The sequence below is a fragment of the Bos indicus x Bos taurus genome, chromosome 1, assembly GCF_003369695.1.
Source record: "Bos indicus x Bos taurus breed Angus x Brahman F1 hybrid chromosome 1, Bos_hybrid_MaternalHap_v2.0, whole genome shotgun sequence".
In the NCBI taxonomy this organism is placed as follows: Eukaryota; Metazoa; Chordata; class Mammalia; order Artiodactyla; family Bovidae; genus Bos; species Bos indicus x Bos taurus.
This window is the reverse complement of record NC_040076.1, coordinates 143,103,078-143,130,096: the sequence shown is the minus strand read 5'-3', so window position 1 is coordinate 143,130,096 and position 27,019 is coordinate 143,103,078. Positions and strand designations below refer to the sequence as shown.

At 51.6% G+C, this 27,019-nt stretch overlaps 1 protein-coding gene across 2 annotated transcripts; it reads right to left on the bottom strand.

Annotated features, from left to right (window-relative positions):
- RRP1B (ribosomal RNA processing 1B) lies at positions 1 to 26,995 on the bottom strand. Of its 2 annotated transcripts, none has more exons than XM_027547148.1 (16): positions 26,785 to 26,995; positions 18,597 to 18,679; positions 17,051 to 17,108; positions 15,760 to 15,845; positions 15,408 to 15,469; positions 14,962 to 15,076; positions 13,792 to 13,856; positions 13,159 to 13,340; positions 9,965 to 10,059; positions 9,319 to 9,416; positions 8,027 to 8,046; positions 7,304 to 7,435; positions 6,129 to 6,796; positions 4,448 to 4,594; positions 3,200 to 3,263; positions 1 to 2,609 (listed from the first exon to the last, which is right to left on the bottom strand). In XM_027547148.1, the coding sequence occupies exons 1-16, from the start codon at positions 26,912 to 26,914 to the stop codon at positions 2,416 to 2,418; spliced, it is 2,199 nt and encodes a 732-aa protein (XP_027402949.1). In that variant the 5' UTR covers positions 26,915 to 26,995; the 3' UTR covers positions 1 to 2,415. The 2 variants fall into 2 exon arrangements, with proteins under 2 accessions (XP_027402949.1, XP_027402939.1); XM_027547138.1 differs by having other exon boundaries at positions 14,947 to 15,076; positions 26,785 to 26,994.
- Between the last annotated feature and the right edge of the window lie 24 nt (positions 26,996 to 27,019).

The window sequence follows — 27,019 nt, the reverse complement described above, 5'->3', positions numbered from 1 at the left end:
ATTGGATTTGGCTTTGATGAGTACTGACAAACCCTGCAGACACGAATACAAAACGATTGTAAACAAACAAGCCTTGCCAGCAGAGTCAGGAAAGTCAGAGAAAACACACACACAAGTTGAGACACAAAGTCAGGTTCACGTTCTTTCCCACACTGTGAGGGCTTTCCGCTTTTATGCTTCTCTTTGTGCTTTCGCTTTAGTAAAAGTTACGAAAGGTAACATGTTTGCAAAGTGAGATACCAAACTGTACAAAATCGATCAATCCTGTGGGGTTCAAGGGAAGATGATCGTTTTACAAAATACTGAAAGATCACCAGCACTGATTTAAGTAATTTCCTTTTCTGGACGTTCAAGTCTCCCTGGCAATTTACCGAGGAAAATGACATGCACCCAATAGAAAACTGGCATTCAGAAGACATTTTCATTATGGATACATTCTTGTTAAACGTATGGAATGAGAATTTCTAAAAACTGTAGCCCAAATTTATGCATTAAATATAAGCTGCAGTAAACCTACCGAGTTTACCCACAAAATGGAGTGAGTCAGAACAGGTTCAGAGAAAGACAGGTGGAACCCAAGACACACTGTCACGCCTGGGCCCCGCCCCCAGGACACTCTGCTGGGGCCTCAGGACAGACAGCTGACACACCACACGGAAGGAGAAAAGCTCCTGCCCTCGACTGGAGGACACACGAGCCATTCTTGCCACCGGATGCCTCGCTAAGACCAGTCTTAGCATCGCAGGATCAGATGGCCCATTTGGCTACACGACCCATCTTTAACGCTGAAATAAGAACTGTTAGAAAAATAATTTGACCAAGGATAATGAGACTTTTTTTTCTAAATAAAAACTTAAAAATATCTGCCTGTTCAAATCTAACCTTTTCATACGATCAGTTTTGGTTTCGATAAGATTATATCAAAGGCAGCACACAAAAAACCATGCAACCACAAGGTGACCTGGTGCGTGAGACCTCGCGTTACATTGACTATTTAACAGCACAGCAGCGATGACTTCTTCCTTGTGGCCTGACGTGACACAGCTTTATTAGACAGCAGTCGAGCACAAAGTCCCTCCTCCTCACCAGGGCCCCCTGACCAGACCCGGGTCTTGGCAGAGGCCCATACTGATCACGTGATCAAGGAAACTGAAGTCACACCAGCCCTGTAGCCCCAGTGGGTCCCCGTCACCCCAGGTCGCGGCTGGGACTACCGAGGTTCTCTGCTGGGGAGGGTGGAGATGCCCCGAGCTGAGACCTCAAAGTACGTCTTCCCCAGATTCTGCCCCCTCCTGAGAACTGTCAGCTCATGACGGGGCCGGGAAGGGGGTGTCCAGGGGCTTTCCAAGGTTTCAGATCAGCGTCCCGTCCATCACCCAGGCCCAAGGGGCAGACACCGTTTCCCAGGGCTTGAGCAACCACCTGGCCAGCACTGCTCTAAGCTGTGTTCCTGTTTTTCCGACTGAATTCTCAGTGTCTTCCACCCCGAATGCTGTAATTAACTAAAATTAGAACTTTATAAAAATCTGTAAGTGCAAGCTTCAACATCTGAAAAAAGGTAGCTACAAACAAATAAATAAGCACAGACAATTCTTAAAGGCTGCTTCTTTGGCCTTCCGGCAGGAAGCCACACCAGCCATGGCGGCTGCGCTTCTGAAGGAAGGAGCCAGGACTCAGGATGGGGGTGCTGCTGAGGGCCGCCAGCCGTGGGGGTCAAGGATGGGGGTGCTGCCGAGGGCTGCCAGCTGCGGGGGTCAAGGCGCAGAGCTGGCACGAGGACCTGGACGCGGGCGGGTGTGCGGTGCCTGGGAGGACCCCCTAGGCTGGCTTAGAGGTAGGAAACCAGGGAGGAGACCAGGCCAAGGCAGAGGGAGGGAGGAAACAGCCGGCCCTGAGGGCAGAGGCTCTCCTCTCCCGCCCCCCATGCCCTACTCGCAGGGTCACCCCGCTGAGTGTGTGGAGAGAAAGCACAGCATTGCTGATGCAGCTATGTCATCTACCTAGGACTGCTGAATACCCACACAATGTGGGAATCGTGCTTCGAAAAACAAAGACTCTTAAGACTACAAACCATCAGAAAACCAGCCTCGCTAGCAGCTGCACACGCAGGGGCTGGAGGCAACCTGAGCCCCGGACACCACCAGGCACAGCAGCAGTGCTGGGTCGCTGGCAGCAAGCCCCCAGCCGCATGGCCTAGCGCCCGCAGCCAGGGCGGTGGAGAGTGGACGGCTCACGTGTGAACACTGCCTGCAGCCCTGCAGACAGGGCCGGGGAGCAGAGCCGAGGCTCACCCAGAGCCCCATACGCACAATTCATGGGAATTTATAAAAACAATACAAAGGCCCCTGCCTTTTAAACGTTATAATTTATAGAACATTCTATACAAAAACAGTCTTTAAAAGAACTCTGACTATCTTAGAAGAAGTCCATAGCCGTTGGCCTTCTCTTTGGTGTGACGGTCAGCGGCTTCTTGGGGCCCAGAGGGGTGCTGGCCGGCGAGCTGGTGGGGGTCTTCAGCACCCCATGGAGGGGCCTCTGCTCAGGGTTGAAGGCCACTCGGGAGGGGCCCGTGGGACTGACCAAGATGCTCTTGTCTGTCTTCTTGAACTCTGCCTCGGATGAAAGCCAGGCCACAGTTAACAGGGCACGACTCCTCTTATCTGCCCACTGGCCCCACTGGTGCTGCCCCACCCTCCGCAGGCTCCTACGGGCCCTCAGCCCGGGAGGAGGGGCCGTCAGCGAGGCTCCTGCCCTCAGATGCCTCTCCTCCTCCATGGAAAATGCCCCGAGGCCACCTGGACGGGGCACTGGTGGGCCATGGGGTAGTTATGGAACATGGATGCTTGGTGAACCCCAAGTTTTAAAGTTTCAGGAGGAGCCTTTCCTTCATGGCAATTGATTCCTCCTGTCTTCTCTAGGTCTAAAAACCAGAGTTTCTCAGGTCCCTTCCAGATAGTCCCTCCCCTCTGCGCACACACACCCTTCCTTGTGGTCCCTAAACACAGCCAGGACCTAAACTCACTATGTACTCCTAAAATGCTTGGTTTCCTCCTTTGAAGAAACAAAACAATCACACCTGTACTAAAAGCAGTCAGACAATCCCCCCCAACCCTCCCTGACCCTGGACTGGGTGCCTGGACCGAGGCAGCCACGGTGACAGAGAGACCCACAGACAGACCTAACCCTAACCCAGGCTCACCTGCAGTCATGTTCCTGTTCAACCCAAAGGTCACCTTCTTGGAGCTGGACGGGGTTGTGTGTGGCTACAGGAAAAAATGGCAGGGCAAGGAGTGAAAAGACAATGGCTAAGCCTGAAAAGACAATGGCTAAGCCGTCCCCAGAACCCACGGTGCCTCCAGGCATGGCACTGGCAGGCCAGCCCCGCTCTGCAAGGACCGCCCGTCACGGGGTCCCGGGGAGAGAGAGCAGAGCGAGGACGGCTGACACCTCCGGGGAACACCTGTCCAGACCCCACAGCTCACCTCGTGAGTGGAGTACTGGGCGCCCTGCAAGAGAACCTAGCTCCTGTGGGCGACGGACATGCGCGTCCCAACGTCCTGTGACAGGCCTCCGAAGGGGACCTGTCCTGCATTCTGAAGCACCTGACAAGCTCCTGCTTAGAACGCCACAGTCCTGTCCACTTTTGCTTTAACATCACCAACATCTTAGGACAGAAACTTGGCTTGCACAAGTCTTGAGTCACTGAACTAATATCCTCAAGCCATCTTAAAAGAACACATACATACTAACACAGATAGTAGTCACTCTGCTGGTTCAAGTGGGTGCTTGTTAATTTTTCTGGCTATATACCATGGGGCATGCAGGATCTTAGTTCCCTCTCCAGGGATCAAACGTGTGCCCCATGCACTGAGAGCGAGAGTCGTAACCACAGGGTCACCAGGGAAGTCTCCGAGTGGGTGCTATTTAAATGTCCACTTGCTGTGGGTGCCCTGGCAGGGCCAGCCAAGCACGCACGCCCACCTTGATGGCTCCACCAGGACCCGTGTCTTCTGGAGGCAGACTGGACGTAGCCCAGCAGCCTGGCCTGGACTTGCTCACTCTGAGGAGCACTCGGCAGAGCCAGCCCTGCTTTCCTGACCTGAGAACAGCCCCGTCCCCCTGCCACCAATGGGACCCCTCCCACCCTCCCCTCATGTCCTGGGCAGACCGACAGACCCAGGCTCTCCAGAGTTTCCGACTTTCCCTCTCACTGCCTATACGCGTGAATTCGAGGATGACCCCCATGTCCTGCTGATGTACAACAACAGCACCTCAAGTTCCCTGGCCAAGCCCCCAGTCTGCCTCAGGCCAGCCTGACTCCCTGAACGGGGGCCTGTAGGCCATGGACAGCAGCAGAGGCTAGAGGCTGGCTGCAGACGGTGGGGTCAGGGTGCAGCAGTGGGGCTCCAGCTGAGCCTGTGTGGGGGTAACGGTGTGGGGCAAGTACCTGCAGGGTGGGGCCCAGTGAGGGAGCGGTGCTGCCCCTGGCCTTTCTGAAGAACAGCGGCTTCGGGGAGGACGCAGTGTCGAATGCCATGAAGTCCTTCTCCGTCCTCAGCTTCTTCTTCAAAGGGCCATGCGCCCCACCACTGCCCTGTGTGAGGGGGATGAGATGGGGTCACTCCCACCCATGCGCGTGGGAAGGGAGCAGACAAAACAGAGGACCCACCCACAGGCTCACCCCAGGCCCCTCAACAGCTTGCTTCTGGAGCAGACGTTGCAGAAACCCCCGTCTCCCTGTGCTGGCTCCGTGTCCACAGCCAGGGGTCTCCTGTCTTCTCGGCCACAAGAACCTACTTTTACCCATCTACAAACCTGTGCCCATGTTGGAGGGTTTCTGGCTTTCAGAGACCGTGTGCTAAGCTGTAGCTCGTTGTCTTACTTCTGAACAGATCCCACTGCCCACAGAGAGTCTGCACTGAGGGCAGGTGTGAAGCTGTCAGGTTCCGTGGGCCTGGGACGGGCAGGCACAGAACCTTCCCCGGGACTTTACACTGACACCTGGCCACAGCAGAACCCGCTCCTGTCCCAGAGCCTCAGGGGTCAGGGAAGCCCAAGGCGGCCCCTGCCGCACAGTGGTTTGCACAAGTCCCTGGTGTTCCTGGCTCAGAAGTTTGCCACCTTCCCCTGGAGGGAACCTGGAGCTGCAGACCTGGGCCAGAACCCTGCCCCTTGTGGAGGAAGACCTCCCCAGACCCTCCAATCGTCTCTGAGAGGGGCTGCCAGGGAAAGAAAAAAACCTCTCATCAGTTAAGGAAGATGAGCAGCAATGACCAGTGGGTGATGGGCAGAGGCTGCAGAGCCCGGGAGGTGGCACAGGTGCTCCGGTGTCAGGGAAGGTCTGAGGTGGGAGTGGACTTCCTGGATCCCAGCTGAAATGTTTCCCCCACCCTCAGACCTCCCACTGACCCCTCGGGGGTCCTGCACTGTGAGGCCTGGTACCAGTTGTGCCCATGTCCTTGCAGGCTCCCTAAACAAGGCCCTCGGGTCAGAAGTGCTGCAAAAAGCAGGAGCCGTGGGCACGCATGCTAGGCAGGGCAGCGAGCTGGCTCTGGGAGGCCTGGGGGGTCATGCATCCAGCCCTGCAGGCCGTGAGGACCGCCTGTGCAAGGAGTGGAAGCAGCCCAGGGAGACAATGGCTGCCCTGCATGGGCACAGCCACACGCATGCACAGGGAGGAGGGTGAGAGCTGCACACCCAGAGTCGGCTCCTGCTTCTATCTGCTCCAGAGATCCAAGGGGAGAAAAGCTTCTAGTGAAAAAGAACAGGAGTAAGAGTCTGGGGCTTTTTCTCTTGCCAATGGAGCCCAGGACTGGCCAGGAGCTGGAGGAACATGAGCTCCACATGTGATAGGGGCACCCTGCCTGTTCACTCCATGGAGGTGGAGCGCCCCATGGGCCACTGGGGCAATCCCCCAGCCTGATGCTGGGCCCGTCACACCTCTGATCACTGGGGGTGGGGGTGGGAGGGGAGGCACTGGATGCCCCCAAGACAGGTCACTATTTACTCCTTGGTAGAGGGTGTTAGGAGCCATGATGGCTCCTGGTCCAGGGTCTGACTGCCCCCTGCCCTGGGGCCGAGGGGGCGGGGCCCTGACACTCCTGCTTGGGAGCCCCCCTGTGCCTTACCAGGGCCGGGACGAGCTTCAATCCTCTGGGCTCCACCAAGTTTGACATCTCCTTCATTTTCTTCCTCTTTTTCAAAATGGCAGCTTTCTGAGCACACGAGTCATAGAGGTCAAGGCCGCTGGGCCCCCCACTCTTCTTCTTCAGTTTCCCGCCCAGGGGCAGGGAGGAAGGGCAGTCCCTTCTGTCTGCTGGGTTGGCTGGGGGCCCTTCCCTCTGGGGCAGGGGCCAGGCCAGCACAGGCGGGCCACTGCCGTTGACCAGCAGAGCTCCTAGCTCCCGCCTCCTCTTCAAGACCGGGGCACCGCTGGCTGGGGCCGCTTGAGGGGCCACCCCCTCCAGAGGTGACGCTGTCGGCTCCAGGCCCTCCACCTGGATCCTTGGGCTTCTCTTCCTGGGCCGCTTCCTCCTGTTGTGCAAGGAGGGCCGCTCCAAGCTGCTCTGCTCCTGGGTGCAGGGCATGGCCAAAATTCCCAGGTCAGCCCCACCCGCCTCCGGGGCTCTTTTGGGACTGGCCTCCGGCTCCTGGCTCCCATTCTGCTCTGGGCGCGTGGCTTCCCCACTGCGCCCTGTGCATTCAGCCTGGAGTTGCTTCTTCTTCTTCTTTTTCCTCTTTTTCTTTGGAATGCCACCTTTGCTCTCCTCTTCCTTGGCAGGGGAGAACGTGGTTCCTAGAGACACAAGTCAGTCAACAAGTGCCCGGTGCCCAGGGGACCTGCCAAGGTTGGGGGTACCCACAGCAAGTCGCCAGTCCCCGCCAGGTCCTTCTCTGTGTCCTCGAACTCAACAAGCTTTCTCACTTGCCCATCTCTTCCCCTCCCCAACCATGCCTGGAAACCTTTCTGAGGCCTATTTTGATGTAAATGGATCTGAAACAGTATTTAGATCCCTACTAACTTTCAGGCCCATATCTGGTAATAAAACAAGTGCCCCAAAGGGCAATGTCCACCTAGGACATCCACATCCCCACCCTCTTCCTGCATCAGGAGTCAGCTATGCTTCCGCTTCAGCGAGGCTGGAGCATGGTCCCCCAGAAAACAACAGCTGGACAGACGCTCTCTATACATCTCAGCTCTTCAGAGTGACGGCTTCACTCTGCAGTGACCCGTGTGGACATGAAAGGCGCTCCCTGGGCCGTGCTGGCCCACCGTGTGCTGACCGAGAGCTCTGCAGCTCACCTTTCTCTCCTGCCATGTCTGTCTTCTCCAAAAGTTTATTCCCTTTCTTCCTGTGTGTTCCTTGACTGTGGGTCTGGTCATCTTCGTCAGCAGTGGTGTCCTCAGCAAAACTGAGGCGAGAGAGACTGCGTGCTGGACACCAAAGACGTCTGGTCAGCTTTCTGAGACAAGCACGGCCCTGCCCACCATGTGGGTAATTTTAACCCTGATTCCTGCTGAGTCCCTTATTGCTTCTCCACCCCCAACCTGAAAAGTTGCTGATGCAGGAATTATACACTACGCTCTGTGAGTTTCTCAGCTGAGGCGAGGTCAGGGACTGTAGACCCAGGGTGACAGCCTCTAGAGCTCACCCCCCAAGGATTCGGCTATGCCATCTCCACATCTCAAGGTCTGTGGGGCCCCCCAATTCGACGCACCCCAAATGCACAAGAGGCAGGGGTAGCATACACATCCACCTGCTCAAATGTAACCCAGCTTCCAAGGAGCAGTTCCCTTCCCCGACCCCGGGGGGCCTGGAGGGGAGGGAGGAGGGGAGGGATGGAGGCCGACTGATCCCAGTGAGAGGGACTCTGAGACTGATGCTTCTCCTTCAGGAAGGCTGAGCTGGAAGCGGCCTGTGAACCCCCCGCCCCCACCCCCACCCCACAGGAAGAACGCGCCCGGCTCCACGTTGCCCATGTTCACTGAGAACATCACCAATTACGATCTTCTGACTTTCCTCACCTGCAGAGAGGCCTCGGAATCTGAAAAAGAAAACAACAAAGGCTCCTAAAGAAACTGCGTCTTCCTGCCCCCCATAAACACATGCACTAACCTTTTACGATGTAAGATGTTTTCCCTTAAGATCTTTATTGAGATATATAATTCACATACCAAACAATTCACCCATTTAAAGTGTACAATTGAATGTTCTATTATCAATATATATGTTTTTTCTTTTCCAATTTTCAATGTATTTTTATTGAAGTATAGATTTACAATGCTAATTTCTGTTGGATGGCACAGTGATTCAATTATACACATAAAGTTATTTTTCAAATTCTCCTCCATTGTGGAGAGAATATCCGCAGGATATTGGACACAGTCCTCTGTGCTATACGTTAGGACCTCGTCGTTTTCCACTCGCTATGTAAGAAATTAATGTGTAAGTGACACTTGGAGTCTGTGAAGTCACTTTCCTTCTTCTCCAGAAAGGGTGGTGGAGAAGGACGGAGGTGTGAAGCAAAACCAAGGACGAAACTGCCCTCAAGTATCACACGCAAGACATGAAGATCTAAGGCTTTGTCCTGGCACATCCCAGTGAGACTGGAGATGGAAAAGTTTCCACCTCTCCTTACATTCCAGTCCCTCTTTGTTAGCGAGCAGAGACGGCCAGCTGTGTTTTGTTCTACATGACTGTGCTAAGTTAGAACAAAAGCAAGCGTGGAGGCGTGTGCCGGGAGGGGGCAGCGCCGGGGAGCAGAAAGGCCGAGCCCAGCCCCAGGTCTGGCAGCTGCAGCCCCAGGCGATCCTTGTACCCCGCTACCTCATCTGTCAGATGGGGCAATCCGAGAAGCTGCCTTGTGGGCTCTCCTGAGTGTGAAATACTCTGTGTAAGTGCTCGGGACAGGGCGGCTCACAGAGCGCAATCGGGCTCAGCTGTTACCTGTCGTCAGTTCCAACGAGCCGCAGGGCTTCGTGGTCACACAGGTGACAGAACCATGCTTCCGGCACACTCCCGGGGAGGTGGAGAGGAGGTAACTGAGTTGCTCTTTGACCCTTGCTGCCACGTCTTGACCTACAGACCTCCTCCTCCATCTCTACCACATAGCTAGGGGGTGAGTGCAGCTGCATGGGCAGAGGGGAAATGGAGAGGCAAGAACCTCTCCGTGGAGCCTTCCAGTGAACGTGTGTGCAAGGTGAAGGGCAGAAGCATTTGAGGTGAGTGGCTGAGAGCTCCTGCTCGGAGTGAAACAGAAGGGCGGGGCTTGAACGTGGAGGATGGATAGGTGAAACCTTCCTCCCCCGTCACTTACTTCTTGATGAGCTCGGAGAGACGTTTCCTGTTGAAGGGAGGGACGTTTTTCCTGTTGGTCATTTCCAGGAGTCGGTCAGCAACCGCCTTGTAGTCAAACTAGGTGAGAAGAAATACTACACGTCTGCCGGAAGTACAGCCCCGCCTGACCCGGAATCATGCCAACTGGAGACCCGCAGCCCAGAGCGCTCCCCGCAGGACGTCCACAGTGTGTCTAAGGCTTGCCCACCAGGAGCCTGATAGCCACTGCCTTCGAAAACTTTCTTCCACTTATTCTTGGGGGAAGCTATTGTTTGTTTCATTTCTTCATGAAAATTTAGGGGGCTGTGTTGTTCTCTAAATTTAATCTAGATGTTCAATTTGTAATGGGTAACATAGTAAATTCCGTTTATTGAAAAAGTACCATCGGGCTGGCTTAAATAGAAGACAACAAATCTCAGTTATTCAAGCCAAAACAAAGACTGACATCTTTCAAAACGCCGTAGTATTTAAACCTGTCTCCAATAAGCTTGTTATAAGAAAAGTGACACCAGTGACCCAGAGATTACAAAGAACCTTATGCATTAGGCCTGTGGTTTAATCGTCTCTGTGGTTTAATTCCCCTTTAGTCAGGCAGCTCTCTACAGAGAGAGACAACTGCTACCAACCTGGAGAAGCGGCCCGGTGTCCTCCACACTTCCGCTGCCGTCCTGTCCACCTTGCTGGCTGCCCTCCTCTTTTCCAGGGTGACATTTGCCTAGTGCTATCAAGAGACACATCCATAGACACAACTCAGATACATGACCACGGCTCCCCCAAAGGAGCCACTGTCCAGTTAGGTGTCTTTCGGTATTTTCAACCTCCAGACACTAAAAAACGAAAAACAAACCTCATACATTTTGCCTTTTAATTACCTCACAGACAAAACTCCCACCATGAACTGCAGTGGAGGAGGACAGCAAACTTGTGGGCCAAGGGCTCGAGCCAGAGGGAGGAGTGGACAGTCTGTCCCGTTTCAGGAAAGCTGGGGCAGTGGTGAACTCTCCACAGCAGGACACTGACCCCCAGGGGCCACCTCAGGAAACACAATGACCTAATGCTAACACGACTTTTTAAAAGTTTTTATTTTATATTGGATACAGCCAGTTGACAATGTTGTGACAGTTTCAGGTGGACAGCAAAGGGACTCAGCCACACATACACATATATCCATGCTTCCCCAAAGTCCCCTCCCATCCAGGTGGCCACGTAACATTGAGCAGAGTTCCTGGTGCTGTGTAGTAAGTCCTTCCTTCCTTCCTTCCATTGTTCTTCCCTAAGTGTCCCTCAAGAGAGGAACTGTTAAAGACGACGGTATATATACACAGTGGAATATTACTGAGCCACTAAAAATGCAACAATACCAACTGTAGCAACACGGATGGACTTCGAGACTGTCACAGAGTGAGTCAGTCAGACAAAGGAGGAGAAATGTCATAACATCCCTTCTATGCAGGCTCTAAAAAGAAATGACACAGATAAGCCTACAAATCAGAAACAGACTCACAGACTTGGAAAACTCATAACTGCCAGGGAGAAGAATGGGGGGAAGGGATAGTTAGGAGTTCGGGATCAACATGTACACACCGCTGTATTTAAAACGGATAGGGCTTCCCTGGTGGTTCAGTGGTAAAGAATCTGCCTGCCAATGCAGGAGACACAGGTCTGATCCCTGGCCTGGGAAGATCCCATATCCCAGGGAGCAACGAAGCCTGTGCACTACCACTACTGACACCGAGCCTGCGCTCTCCAGCCTGGAAGCTGCAACTAGGCCCACGCGCCACACCTGCCGAAGCCTGGGCCTAGAGCCCATGCTCCGCACCAAGAGAAGCCACAGCAACGAGAAGCCCGTCACCGGAACTAGAGAGAAGCCCCCAGTTGCCGCACCTAGAGAAAAGCCTGAGCAGCAATGAAGACCCAGCACAGCCAAAAAATAAATTATTAAAAAACAAAACAAAATGGATAACCAACAAGTACAGCTAACGTGACTTTCGCCATGTACTAAATAACTGAGCATCACAGCCATGGAGAAGCAGATGCACATTGCTACGGAGATCTCACGAGCGCTCACAAGTGTCCTGTCTCTGGCACACTCTCAGCTCCTGAGTGGTGTGGCCTCAGGCAAAAGCCTGGGCAGGTCCCCCAAGCATTTGATGGAAAACCTGGGAGGAAATCTTGGAAGGCGCTTGGGGAAAGTGGGCGCTCTGGTTCAGACAGAAACGTGGCGCAGGAGGGTCCAGAGACGACACAAAAGCGCTCAAGGCTGTTCAGCTAATGCTGTCGCCCGCGGTGAATTTAAAATGAGAATATCTTGTCTTTTCTTTCTTAAAGATTTCTTTCCTTACGAAATAATAAAATAACATCATTGTACAAGACTTAGAAAAACAGACAAAAGCACAGAGGAAAATAAGAGATCACGCACAATTTTGCTATGCAGGCTAGTTCCTACCACCTTATACACTCTTCCAGATACACACATACGTGTTTATATATGTCTATGTCTAAACATAAAAACCAGGCACTTCCCACACAGGGTTCTTGTTATTGTTCAGTCACTAAGCTGTGTCCAACTCTTGGCGACCCTCTGGACTGCAGCACGCCAGGCTTCCCTATCCTTCACTATCTCCGAGAGTTTGCTCAAATTCATGTCCATTGAGTCGGTGATGCCACCCAACCATCTCCTCCTCTGCTGCTCTCCGCTTCTCCTCGTGCATTCAATCATTCCCAGCATCAGGGTCTTTTCCAAGTGAGTCAACTCTTTGCATCAGGTGGCCAAAGTATTGGTGATTCAGCATCAGTCCTTCCCATGAATACTCAGGGTTGATTTCCTTTGGGATTGACTGCTTTGATCTCCTCGGCAGTACAGGAGACTCTGAAGAGTCTTCCCCAGCACCACTTGAAGGCAGCAGTTCTCCAGTGCTCAGCCTTTATGGCTCTCCTCTCCCATCCGTACATGAGGGCTGGAAAAACTGCAGCTTTGACTATATGGACTTCTGTAAGCCAAGTGACACCTCTGCTTTTTAAAAATGTTGTCTGTAAGTTTTTATGTCTTGCTATAAAAATCTTTCCCTGGCCGTTAATTTTTGAAAGCTTTCCTTTTTAACGACTCCAGGACATTTCAAAGGCATGGGTACACCCTGAACTAGCCCTTCACCTACTGCTTAAGGCACTGAGATGCTATCAACCACAGGAAATTCTGATGAGGCTGCAATTTAAATGCCCCACGTGAGTCCCATGGACATTAAACAGTGCTGAGAGCGAGGTGCATGCATGGTGGGTGCTTACACACCCTAAGGAAAAGAATCCTGGAGGAAGGAGGAGACAGAGAAGAGAGCTACAGACACAAGACTGCATTCCCAACACATCTGTAAATCGGGTCTCCGATCAGGGACCCTTCAACAGGCATGAGGCCAGATTAGGATTTTTTTTTAAAAGCTGCAACATCAAAAAACACACAGAAACCCAAAACAGCAGCAATGGAAATGATGAAACCGTGGAAGAAAGCCTCGTGACCTGGGAGACGCAGAAAGTGTGTATGTGTATGTGCAGGGGAACCAGGCTCCAAAACAGCAGCAATGGAAATGATGAAACCCTGGAAGAAAGCCTCGTGACCTGGGAGATGCAGAAAGTGTGTATGTGTATGTGCAGGGGGACCAGGCTCCGGACTGTGCAGGTGTCTTAACAAAGCTGTGCTCCCCTCCGTGGGTGATGCTCAAGGTGATGAGCTCCAGGTGGTGGTCAGTGAGCTGCCAACGAATGCACTGAAAACTGTTCCTGTGACGTGAATTTTACCTAAGAAAGACCCTTCAAGTAAATTTCTCACCTGCTTTCTTTTTCCTGGCCGCTTTTCTCCAGGTCATCTCGTTTCCAGACGCCTCTTCCTCTGAGAGGCCGCCGCCACCCACTTGTGTCTTCTGTTCCTTGGCTGTCTCTTCAGGTACAAAAGGAGACTGATCTACAATGACTTCAAAAACACCCCTAGCTATAGTCTGTACCAAAGTCTGGCTGAGGGCGGAAGCACAGCAGAGAGAGCGTGTTAGCGGATGGCCTGGACTCTGTTCCCTCAAGGAGCGCAGTGGGCGAGAGGCAGAGCACGCCACTGCTCGCCCAGTCCAGCCCACCAGGGACCCATGGACCAGAGCTGCATTTCTAGCCATACCCTGTGCTGACGCACTGCAGCCATGAGGGGCCATTTGCTAAGCGCTGTGTGATGGAGTGGTGGGACCCGGGACAGAAGGAACGTGGGCGCAGGAGGGGTGCGGGGAGGGGGAGTCATGGAGCCCCTGGGGAACACAGCTGGGAGAGCCCAGCCAGGACTCAAGAGCTGACAGGCGTTAGAATTTGGTGCTTCTGAGTGCTGGCTGACCCGTGCATCATATTTCACCTACAATTTTACCACCAGCCCCCATAAACAAGTACCAACTGAAGTGGTAGAAGAAACACATGAATCACTTACTCCCTAGTCTTGGCAGCGATCTTGCAGAATGGATCAATAAACTTGAGATTTTGATCTGCCAAAAGCTGTAACAAAGGAAAAAAAAAATGAGGGGAAAAAAAAGAGCCTTTCAGATGTGCCTTTGAAAAAGGAACCACTGGTGTTTTTCAGACAGGTTGAATCAGACCCACACATCTCTCACAATGCCCAAAATGCACTCTGCTAAAAGTCATGGCCACGGTCCAATCATCCAAGCATCTTATTGGCGCAGTGGCCAGAGAGGACAGCCCACCCCACCCGGCACTGTTCCATCCTACATTCCCGACAGAGACTCCGTCCTCCATGGAGACAGGACACTCCCAGACACCAAGGTGAAGGAATTAAAAAACAACATACACTTTAATTATGAAACAAAAAACAAACACATGTTCACTGCAGACACTTGTGAAAGAAAAGAGTAAATCACTGCTCCTCATCCCCAATTCAGATAATCACTGGCTTGCTAAAAACTGTGTTATTTCCTCTCTAGACCTGCGTCTTGAACAGGCCATACCGTTTGTGCAGCTTTGTCTACCTCTTTTCCCCCCACTTTTTTTCTGGGCCACGCCACACAGCATGCGGGATCTCAGTCCCCTGACCAGGGATTAAACCCACGTTCCCTGAGGTGGAAGCTGTCCTAACCACTGGACAGTCAGTCAGGGAAGTTCCTCCGTACTGCTATCTATCTATCCATCTCACACAATGCAGCTTTTGGGAATTTAGTTCCCCAGCCAGGAAGTGAACTAGTGCCTGCTGCGGCGGAACTTCTAACCACGGGACTGTCAGCGAAGTCCCTTGACTTTTAAAAACAACCTCATGAATACCTCCTTGTGTTACAGAATTCTTCAGTGGACTATGGAAGTTGTTTTTGACTCGGGTATCAGACTTCCATGTACACTGTTAGCGCACAAATCTGCCCACACGATCCACTGCCTGTTTAGGACACACTTCTAGATGAGGAAGAACTATGTCAAAGGACAGGCTGACCCATTCATGCTGCTGCAGCCGATGTAACCCTGGGCTCTGCCAACAGCATTTTACCTCCAGCCCGTGGAGCACTCAGAGCAGGGCCCAGGCCCTGCCAGTTCAGGGGCACCTTGGCCCCACGCACTGTGGCAGGGGGCCTGCCCTTCTTACCTCCTTCCCGCCCACCTTGGACAGCTCGTCCAGGTAAATGTTGACGAAGAGTAACTTCACTCCATTTGGAGACCGACTCTCAGGATGCAGGACCGCCTTCATCAAGACGTTGAGGAAAAGCTTGATGCGGCTAAAGGAAAAAAACACACAGCTATACAACCCCTGCTGCCAACATCCTCTCCATCCCCAGAGAGAACGTGACACTCTTGTGCCCACCTGCTAAACAAGCAATGCACGATGGAGGAAGTTCAACAATCACTGAAATGAGTATAGTGTTGTTGTGTGTGCTCAGTTCTGCGGGATTTGAAGTTCTTCAGGCATGAGGATGCTGGGCTCTTGGTACTCAGAGTGGAAGGCATGGATCAGGTGACTCAGACTTGTTAACTGAATCACTTAGAAAACCACGCCATTGCCTTAAAAATTTTAAGGCCCCCAAATGCTAATCCAGAGGGTTCACCAACCTTTCTTCCCAGCCATTTCGCTTCAGAACTTCAAAGGACTGCCTCAGGACCAGACGAATCAGCTAGAGACAGATAACTTTTGTTACAAAAGGGAAAGTGACAAACATCCATCAGCTTAGCAGAACAACAGCTACAGCCTGGATCCTCTAAGTGAAAAGTTCCTACAATAACAGTCAGCTTCTAGATCAAACAGTTAACTAAGGAGCCCCAGACTCACTCTGACAGGTGAAGAGATAAAACCGACGCCTCTGAACACGTCCTCTAGCGCCCCCTGCCAGTCACCTTACAATGCACCGCACAACCGCCTCCCTGCCCCCAAGCTCCAGGGAAGGGGCTGCGGCCCCACCCTCACCATGTGGTATTTGTCCAGACGGAGCCCTTCGATGCCCGGCCACTCGCGATTCACGGTCTGCCAGAAGGTTTGGATGAACAGGTGCTCTGCAGGGAATAAGAGGCTCTGAATGCTCCATTCGCAAGGTGCCGTGTCACCACAGAACAAGTTCACAGAGGGAGACAGACTAGGATCTCTCAAGGATTCTTGGGCAGCTAGAAAATCTGGTTGGTAACTAAGTATGGTTGATAATTTTTTATATTTCAATAAAAGCTTATTTTAACAAGAAGTGGTAATATCTTAATGTTTGACTAGAAAGCTCTCTGGAGCGTGTTTCATTATCCATTGTAAAGCCATGATTCTGTTAAAAATCAAAAGACGTCCTGAGCCAGATACTGGCCCTTCTTGTCCAAATACACTTAACAATCAGCCCTAAGCCATCCACCTGATAGACACCTGGGGGACCCACGCAGAGAGCCAGCCTTCTGTTTTCATGCTCAGTGTCAGCTGAGTGAACTTTAACAAAACACTGGTTTTCTCTTCTGAGCCATGAAACCAGCACTTTTTTATCCCAAAATGGTTTGTTTTTTGCTTTACTTCCTTTTGCACAATTCTCTCTTGATATATGAAAAGCTACAGTATATTCCATGTTTAGAATTTTGATCCTTACGAGTCAGCTGGGAGCCTGCTAAAATCCAGAGAATCACTGAGAGTTAATAAAGCCATTGGGTGGTTCTGTTCTGAGGAGGGCTGGGCAAAAGCAGTGAATTCTGCCTTCTCTGCTTCTGTAAGTAATCAAAGCTGAATGTCTCAGAAACATTAATAATTAATTTCTCCCTTTGTTTATTCGTTTTTGGTCAAGAGGGGTCACTTTACAGTTTGTTACCAGTGATGACCTGAAATGGCTCTAGTCCCAGGGAGGACAACCAGCATCCAGAGGTCACCGCGGTCACCAGCACAGTCACACGCAGCTTCTGAGAGCGTTAAAGTAACTCAGAACGTGGAAACCCTGGAGGACTGCTATTTTTTTAAAGACTCTTCTGAAACCTCTGAGACGCCGACTGTGACGTCCCCCAGGACACCGCCTTTGTTCACCCTCCCGCTTGTCAGTATCTAAGCCTGACACAGGTTCCCCGTGGGGCGGTCTGTCACCCGACATTCGCACTCCAGGTGCCCAGGCTCATGTGACGCCAGCCCCCCGGAAAATGGAAACTTTGAAGGAAGGAGAAGAAACGACATTGAGTAGGTTTCTTAGGCAAGTTACCAAATCTGATGAGCAGGTTTTGAAAGTCACGAAAATATCAGGACTTACGAGCCTCTGAGTTGTTAACAACATGGATGAGTTGGGAAATAGTGTTCGCTAGCTCCTCCTGCAAAGTGGGGTTGGGGAAAAACAGCGGGGTTATTACGTGGAACCATGAGAGGACCGCATCACGGCCTGTGGGAGGGGGTCATCCCCTCCATTCTCACTGTTACCTCCACTAACAAGAGTGTATCTGAACACCTGGATTGCATCACACATGAAACCCCCAGTTTCAACGGACTACTGTGCCAATGCAATGTGCCTTCAGAACCAGGCTGTGTGCTCACACACGCTATCCCTGGGGTGAGTTCAACTGACCCACACAAGAAACATCAGCTCTCAACTCCTGGCTTTCAACATATAACTCGGGTTGAGATTCCATCCGAATCCCCCCAAATAATGGAAACGCAGATGCCAACTGCGACGAGGGGGCGTCACTGGCAGTGAGATACCGGGACTGTCACTCCATGTGGCTCCTGCTGGCTTGCTGGCAGACAGGCTGCGGGGGCAAGGCGGCAGAAAGCGGAAGAGCCATCCTACTGAGGTGCACAAGTTTGTCTGGGGGAGAACTCGGGCTCTGGGTCTATGAAGAAACCTGCCTCTGGGAGTGTCCACAGAAGAATAATCCTCACTGCTATCATGGGGCCTTCACCTAGACTCAAGTCTTTCTCACCCATGTTAAATGAACCCCGGACTTGAAAGTGATGTTCCCATTCATCTGTTTCCTTCCTCCACTAAAGCTGTTGGTTGTCACTTTGAATGTAACTTAAAAATATTTTGCTCTGCTGTCCTACTCAAAACATGTTCAGTGGAGTAAAGGCAGGAAATCAAAGTGAGTCACTACAGGGCTCAGGGGAAGCAGAATAGCTGCAGGTAAAAGCCAGACAAGTAAAAACCTACCCTTGCATTTTGTACATCAAGGGGCTTCAAACAGTGCCCCCAAAGCTGACCCTCTCCTGCTACAAAGACAGGCCTGCTTTCACACATCAGGAAAGAGCTCTTCAAGAGCCTAAACCACTTTCTTTGATGGTTCTGGAGGCAGGGCTTGGTGTGCTCAGCAGACAGGGGTCCAGGTGAGCGCACACACCTGGGCAGGTCTCCACTGCCTTTGTGATGAGACCATCAGCTCCAGGACCACTGCTCATTCTGCAAAGACTCTGCCCCTGGCACAAGACTCTACCCCACGTAACTGCGGCAGAGCTAGGCCCAGAGCCGGGTAGCTCACAGGATCTTAGACTAGTGTCATGCTATTTCTGACCATGAATAATAAAGGAGGAAACAGAAACTTTATAATGTAAAACCTACCATGGAACCTATGAAACTGTGACAGAGAAATAATAAATCTAATTTATGTGTCTTCGTTTGTCTTTGAAAAGATTTCACCTCAATGCTTGCATCCCTTTCTCTATGGACAAGTGGTGGCAAAGTGAACCTTTGAAGCAATGGTTATCCATCTGTTTCCGTACATCAGGGGTGGATACAGCATAAAGCGGGCAGGTCTCTCGTTCACTGGTGCCCCGAGTCCAGCAACGTGACACAGGGAACTGTAGGTTACCTGCAGAAGCGGTTCATCCTGCACCCACATGCAATAGAACAGCCCTTTCCAGATTTTTAGAAGTTCTTCTTGGCTGAAACCTCCTAGAAGGCAAAAGACCAGAAAAGTCTTATTTCAGAGTCTGCACGTTTCCTCCTTAAGTTTACAGCTGCCACAGAAGCAGTGAGAATAATACTGAGCACATTTTCACTCTTTTACTTGCAAATGTCTTTTTTATTTGAAGCACACATTTTCTTGCTGTTACAAAACAAAGACATAAATGCTTTAGTTTTGTCAGCTATGGGGCAGGGCGGTGGCGGTAGAGTGTTCTCACGATCTGACTAGCATAGGAAAGCAAACGTCATCCACATACAGAATTAATTTAGTTCACGAGTCATTTAGGAGTTCCCTCAAGTGGTCCTCTGCCTGAAATTAGCAACCCCCTCCACCCCTGCAACACCACCATTGTCACTGGTCTGGCCAAGTTAGACCGAAAATCCTGCAGATGGTCTGCCCAAGTCCTTACAACTGGCCCAGGGGAACAGGCCAGGCTTTGGGATATTTCTGCAAAGATGACTTTTTTGGGACCTTGGCTGGGCTGGACCTTGACCTCTTCTTTCCCAGTTACGGTTTTCACCTACCAGGTATGTGCAGTTTTAAGTGGCATCATCCAGGTCAGCCTTGTTCTTATTATTCCAGCCTGCCTTTCTGCCTGAACCCCCTACAGCCAAGCCACAAGTTGTACACAGACTCCCGCCTCCTGGGTCAACCCTGCTGCTGCTGCTAAGTCACTTTCGTCGTGTCCGACTCTGTGCGACCCCATAGATGGCAGCCCACCAGGCTCCCCCGTCCCTGGGATTCTTCAGGCAAGAACACTGGAGTGGGTCGACCCTAGGCATCACCAAACGACTGTGGAGTAACCTAAGGACTCATGAGATCAGGTAAGTGCACATTCCTGCAGTCTCCAAGCCTGCAGAGGACAGACAGAACCCTCAAACCTGATGCCCATTACAGCGATCTTTATAATCCTTCACTAGAAGGTCCTGGGAAGAACCTTGTGGTGCAGCAAAGGACAGATGCGGTGAATATAAACAAGTATGTATTTAGAATCAATGTGATCTCAGGACCCTACAGGATTAGTTCAGAGTGATGAAGAGGTCCCTTCTGACAGAATGAGCTTTACTTATTTCATTTGGAGGAAGCTGAAGAGCTGTATAAGGTACTGATCTCCAAGTTACTAAAGACCTTTCCCATGCCAACAATTTCATCACAGTGTATTTTGATTCTTTGTGATAGGCTCTTATTTGCCAGAAACTATAGTGAAATTAAAAGACGCTTACTCCTTGGAAGAAACGTTATGACCAACCTAGAGAGCATATTGAAAAGCAGAGATATTACTTTGCCAACAAAGGTCCGTCTAGTCAAGGCTATGGTTTTTCCAGTGGTCATGTATGGATGCGAGAGTTGGACTGTAAAGAAAGCTGAGCGCTGAAGAATTGATGCTTTTGAACTGTGGTGTTGGAGAAGACTCTTGAGGGTCCCTTGGACTGCAAGGAGATCCAACCAGTCCATTCTAAAGGAGATCAGTCCTGGGTGTTCTTTGGAAGGAATAATGCTAAAGCTGAAACTCCAGTACTTTGGCCACCTCATGCAAAGAGCTGACTCATTGGAAAAGACCCTGATGCTGGGAGGGATTGGGGGCAGGAGGAGAAGGGGACGACAGAGGATGAGATGGCTGGATGGCATCACCGACTCGATGGACGTGAGTCTGAGTGAACTCCGGGAGATGGTGATGGACAGGGAGGCCTGGTGTGCTGTGATTCATGGGGTTGCAAAGAGTTGGACACGACTGAGAGACTGAACTGATAGTGAAACTGGCTTATTAAAGTGCCTTTCGTTTAGGGGTTAAGCAAACTGGTTTTCCTTCACCTGCCTGTTACAAATAAGACATACCTGGGGCTCTTCCCACTGAGGACACAGCTACACGTGAGTGGTGGGTTCCACCAGAGCACACTGACTTAGTCACGACTGCAGTACCTCTGGCGTGGGCTCCTGTGTTTACATCCAACCATGTTCAGACTAATGAATCATGGATCTATCTGAGCAGGGTCATCAATGGCGTTGAAACAGCAGATGAAAGGCTAGTGACGGGTTTCACAGTGCATGCATCAGACCAACACCACCAAGCCCACTGGATGCCCCACGTGACGCAGCAGGAAGAACACAGAACTGCTTGGTAAGTATTCTCACAAAAACAAAAAACTGAACCTACACTGCTTCAAATGTTAACTTTTAATACCAGTTTGCAGGAACTATAGGAGACAGAAAAACAGATTAAATGAGACCATGGGATGCAGTCAGCAAAACCCCAAATGGTGGGGGGGTCTCCATAGGACAAATGACCCAGTTCTTCCAACAAATAAGTGCAAGGAAAAGAAAAGCCGGATAAGAACTGTTAGAATTGAAGAGTCACTATAGACGTGACAACCAAACACAATCGGTGGGTCTCATGTGGATTCTGATTTGTCATTAAGAGTGTATGAAATGATGGGAATGCACAAGATTGATACTTCATATTAAGGAAAAATTTCCTAAAGGTGTGACAATGTGGTTACGTTAGCAGGGTCCTTATCTCAGAGGTACATACTTAGGTATCAGGAGGTGCAATGAGACACCAGGGGTTTGCTTCCCAAGAATCTCATGGGAAGGAGGAAGTGGGCCCATCAAATGACCTGGCCAGGTAATTAATAAATACTGAAGCAAAGTACTTGTATTTGAAATGACACATTTGAAATATTCCTTAAAGAAAAGGGAAAAAAAGAACTGCATGAGAGTATCAACATGAAAATGTTATCATGGGCTGTTTTCTTTCCTCTTTTTTTTTTTAAACTGTTTAGAAAACTCATCATAATGAAACTTGAAAGGCAAGAACACTGACGAAATAGGACTTAAACGACACCAGTTCCTGCACAAAGCTTGGGACTGGGCATCCTTGTTTCTGCTCAGCAGCTTCACTGTCTGCCCCCCTCCAGAGCTGCCCCCTCTCAAGGCAGGGCCTGGGAGGAAGGCAGGAGTCCCGGGGGCAGGGTGCTGGTGTGAGAATGGAAAGAAGATCCTCTCTCGCGGGTCTCAGGAAGCACTCTCTTCTCTCCCGGGAGATCTGAAGAGAAGACGGAAGTTTGGAGCCGGCCACATGCCCAGGAGCCTGTCTAGGATGGAAGAACCTGGGGGCAAAGCCATCTGGGGAGGAGCAGGGCTCTGGCAACACCAGCGGAGCCTCAGCACAAAGCTGAGATTTGGTTTCTTCCCTGAAAACTGGTGGGGCCTGGACATTCTGTCAGGTTTCTACTGAAAAAGAACCCTAAGCATTAAGAACACATTTCTACTGCAAGAAAAATCAGACACGCTATCAAACCATACACTGCAGCTGCTAACTTGCTTCAGTCATGTTCGACCCTGTAGACCCCATAGACGTCAGCCCACCAGGCTCCCCCGTCCCTGGGATTCTCCAGACAAGAACACTGGAGAGGGTTGCCATTTCCTTTTCCAGTGCATAAAAGTGAAAAGTGAAAGTGAAGTCGCTCAGTTGTGTCCGACTCTTAGTGACCCCATGGACTGCAGCCCACTAGGCTCCTCCGTCCCTGGGATTTTCCAGGCAAGAGTACTGGAGTGGGGTGCCATCGCCTTCTCCAATCAAAGCATACACTAGAGAGTCCTTATTCACTGCCTCCTGAAGCCGGTCCCTTCCCAGAGGGCCCCTGCTCCAGGTCTGGGGGCATCTTTCTTGTGCACGGTTTTGCAACACTCATGTGTGACGCAGAAACACACTGCTGCGTGTGCACGAGGCTCAGAAGCCGGTTCACTTAAAAAGGGCACAATGCGCATTCCTCTCCGGGTGCTTTCTCCAGGACAGCAGTGTGTGGACCGCTGCTCAGAGATCATGGCGGGCAGCTAGCACCTCTAGGCAACCCACCTGTGCTGGCGAGGATGCGCTAGAGACCTTAGCGAGGGAAAACAAGAGATATCCACAGAACGACCCGGGAGAGCAGATCCTGGAACGTGGGCAGGAAAGGGAGCTGGGAGTGAAAACAGGTTCTGACTTTCATCCTACGTGAAGTGACCAAGGACAGGGAGACAAAGCACTGGTCAGGCCCCGGGCCGCTCCTTACCGGCTGGGCCCTCCTGGAAAGGCCTGTGACACAGGTGAGGCTCACACTCGGGGTCAAGACTGAGTGCACAAGTGAGAGGCGTGTGGCAGTCACACATCACTGTCCCACATCCTCCACCACAGTCCAGTAGGTACTGCTGCTGCTGCTAAGTTGCTTCAGTCGTATCCAATTTTGTGCGACCCCATGGACTGCAGCCCACCAGGCTTCTCCGTTCATGGGATTCTCCAGGCAAGAACACTGGAGTGGGTTGCCATTTCCTTCTCCAATGTATGAAAGTGAAAAGTGAAAGTGAAGTCCCTCAGTCGTGTCTGACTCTTAGCAACCCCATAGACTGCAGCCTACCAGGCTCCTCTGTCCATGGGATTTTCCAGGCAACAGTACTGGAGTGTGGTGCCATTGCCTTCTCTTCCAGTAGGTACAGCTCCCTTTAAAACACCTGTTCTCAGTACAGGTATAGAAGTCCTTCGTCTTCACTCAGGAACTTAACTGGGAAAAACAAGGCACCAATCTTTGAAGTACTTAAAGCCAAACAGAATGCTCGCCATCTGATGTGTCTTAGTGCTCTGCAGGTGAAGGACAACGTACCCTCGTCACACGAGGTGTGACGTTTGTACGTCACCCACACACAAACTGTCACAACGTTGATTTTAAAAGCAGACTCATCCCACAGCTGCTTCTGGATTCGTCTCTTCTGGGGGTTGAGCTTCTTAAACGTAATGCAACTACGTTTCTAACAACAATACAGGTTTATTTACTTCATAATGAATAAGATGAACATCAAAGTGAGACTTGGACACAGAAAATCCAACAGCTCCTCTCATGGGGAGATCAGCCCGGGAGCCTGCTGAGCCCCTAACACTCCACCCACATCCGTGTGGGAACAGCCTCAGCTCCAGTCAATAACACTCGACCCCACGTCTGTGTGGAAATAACCTCAGCTCCAGCCATTCTATTAAGTTCTGGGTCGAGAGACCCCAACCCTGCCAGTGTGAAGATGTGCTCACTCCCTCACCACTGCACTGACTCTAAGACACCAGGAGCCACAAATGCACTGTTATTTTACGTGCAGAAGAGAAAGCAGAAATGCAACCAAACTACCACACGTTGATTTTAAAACGTATCCGAGTGAAAGTGAAAGTCGCTCAGTCGAGTCCGACTCTTTGTGACCCCATGGACTATACAGTCCATGGAATTCTCCAGGCCAGAATACTGGAGTGGGTAGCCTTTCCCTTCTCCAGGGGATCTTCCAACCCAGGGATCGAACTCAGGTTTCCTGCATTGCAAGTGGATTCTTCACCAGCTGAGCCACAGGGAAGCGCTAAAGGCTGAGAGTTGCAGATAAAAAGAGGCAGAGATATTTATTCTGTTCACAGCTGCATTCCCAGCACCAAAAGCTGTGACCCAAACGGCAACAGCACACCTGCAGTGGGCACCCCACGGGTGTGCGAAACACACACGAGTGAGTGAATAGGGACAAGTGAGCCCTTGTGAACAAAACTGCGGTTATTCATGGCTGTGAATGATCAACACTTAAAGCAGGTACAGCAACACTCAGTTGCTTTAAGCTCTACAAAGATTTTCAATTTGTTTTCAAACCAAGTTACTAATGGACAGTAGAGTGACACCTCAGACTCTCTTTTTTATGCCTGGACGAGACACAATTGACTGGATCAGTGAGGTTCCACCGTCAGGCCAAGTTATTTCCGAAAGTGTGTTTCTCTTCCGACAGGCACAGCTGTGGCAGGGACTATGTCCGTTCTGTCCCATCACCCTTGTCTAGACGTGCACTTTACTGTCGCTTTTCTGAAGGCCTGCTACACTCCCTGCATTGTGAGGAGCATAGGACAAGTAACTCAGACCACCCCGGGCACTGCACGCCCCCTGGGCATCCTGCCCTGGGACCACCCCAACATTTCAGACCCCGAGCCTGTTCACCAAAGGGGTTTGAACACCAGGCTCTGTCTGGTCGCCTCAACCCGTAGGCGCTGCATCTGGTCCTTCTTCTGTTCTGTACACAGGCCGGCCCTTGCGTGTCTGGATGCGCGCCCACTTCCAGCTAGGAAAACAGATGGAAGTTTACAGTGTTTTGGGGAGACAGTGATACACTGACTGATAATTAGGAAGCAGGGCAGCTAAGTGCCACAACAGAGACACACAGGGTATCCCGGGATCCTTGTGGGGCAGGGTGAGGTGAGACAGAAGGCCTTTTGGAGCGAGTGATGCTGAACTGAGTGCTGAGAGTTGGAGAAGTGTGGGGATCTTTTCAGAGAACGGGAGATGTGAAGGCAGAGGTGAGAATTAGTGTACTGAACACCAGGAACCAGTGTGGAGCAGTCACATGGGGAAGAGGGGCTGAGGTGTGGAGAGAAAGGCAGAACAGACCATGGTCCGCAGACCTGGGATTCTGACCTGTCCAGCTGTTTTAAGAAGATGAGCCAGGCTGGTTCCAGAGCAGGGGTTCACTTGGGGCAACTGGAGTTTAGATGAGCGAGGAAGCAAACAACCACAGAAGTCTAGATGAGACGAGGCGGGGGTGGGAGTGGGGCTTCAGACAGGGGAGAGTAGAGACCAGAGGACACTGGATGCAGGGTCGGGGAGAGGAGGCCAGCTAGAGTCTGGGTGGGGAGGGGAACTAGCATCCAAAATGAAAGAGCAGGGGCAGCAGAAGAGGTTTGGTGGTTGGGGGGTGGGAAGAAAAATGAATCACTTTTGGACATTCTGGTCTGAGGACACACAGGTGGACACTGCCAGGTGAGAAGGGCATATCTGAGCTGAAAGCAGCAAAGGTCTGGGTTAGAAGACCAGGGTTAGAAACCTCCAGCATATATGGGATGAGTAAATTACATCTGCTGGGGAGACACTGAACAGTCAAAGTCTTTCTAGCAGACTTCCCATGAAACGGTACTTTCTCTCCCCTGGGTAGTCTTTTGTGGTTTCTCCTTAAAATAAAACATTAACTAAGGAAGTCAGCACAAGGAGAGATAACATCAATTTTTTGAAAGAGGCTCTATGTACCAGAACTAGCAATAAAAAAAATCAGACTTATCTTGTGTGCTCAGTCGCGTCTGAGACTTTGGGATTCCATGGGCTGTAGCCCACCAGGCTCCTCTGTCCATGGGATTCTCCAGGCAAGAATACTTCAGTGGGTTGCAATGCCTTTCTCCAGGAGGGTCTTCCTGACCCAGGGATCGAACCCAGGTCCCCCACATTGTAGGCGGATTCTTTAACGTCTGAGCCACCAGGGAAGCCCAGACTTATCTCAGTGCCATACAAACCTCCACTGCACACTGTAGCTCATTCTTTCAGGAGTTTACAGATCAGTTAATGAAATCCTTCAACGGTACCCACTGCTGTTTAAACCCAAATCACAAAGCCCAGTGTGACTTGGCCACTGCCTACTTGTTCAACTTCACCTTCCCTCACCCTCCTTTACTTACTAACCTTCTGGCACTGCTAGCCCGCCTCCTCTCCGACCTGCTGAACGTCAACGGCCCATGTAGAGGATGGCTTTCTTTCCTTGGTTTTCGTTTCCTTTACTTTGCTTAAAGGAGCTCTGTTTCAGTTATAAATTCCTCCCTAGACTTCCCGGGACAACTCCCTCCAGGGTAGGGATTCTGACTTCTCTTTTGCAGTCCCAGCTCCTAAACGTGTTAGTCAAGTGAAGGCGTGACTCAAAGAAGAGCGCACCAGAATCTATCAGGTGAGCATAATGATCCAGCGTCCAGGCTCGGGGGTGGACAGAACGGGTCTATCCTAAGCTTCACCACCCACTGTGACTTTCAACAGACCACCCGACCTTGTTGGCCGCAGCCCCTCAACCTCAGAACTGGACGAGACCCAGCAGAAAGCGGACACAAAAGCACACGCGGGAGTGCGACACGGTGCCACACGCTCTCCCCGCTCCGCCCGCGACTCCCCAGGCCCGTCCCCTGTGACGCACCTCCGACCGGGCCCCTTCCCGCCCCCCCCCCCCCCCCGTACGGCCCACCCCGGGCTCCCACGCCCGGCCGCCATGTGCGCGGAGGACCGCCGGCGCCCACCTGTCTCCTTCTGCGTCTTCACGCTGATGTACTGGCGCAGCTTCTTCACCGCCCGGTCCCGGATACCCTTCTCGTGGGACGCCAGCCGCTGAGCGAACTGGATCTCGGCCGGCTGCATGGCGGGGGCCATCGTGTCCGTTGGAGCATCCCCCGCCGCAGCCCGCCGCCACAGAACGCCCGCCGCCTCGCCGCCCCGGTCGCGACTGCGCAGAAGGCTATGGCGTGTGCAGCGGCG

What these genes read in the sequence shown, in the direction of transcription:
- RRP1B (XM_027547138.1), bottom strand. Translation starts at nt 26,914, where the DNA reads ATGGCCCCCGCCATGCAGCCGGCCGAGATCCAGTTCGCTCAGCGGCTG. An exon ending in CCAAGGTGGGCGGGAAGGAG is followed by an intron (nt 13,857 to 14,946) that starts GTAAGAAGGGCA and finishes CCTTTGTTACAG; the next exon opens with CTTTTGGCAGATCAAAATCT. An exon ending in ATTCCGAGGCCTCTCTGCAG is followed by an intron (nt 7,436 to 8,026) that starts GTGAGGAAAGTC and finishes TTTGGTGTCCAG; the next exon opens with CACGCAGTCTCTCTCGCCTC.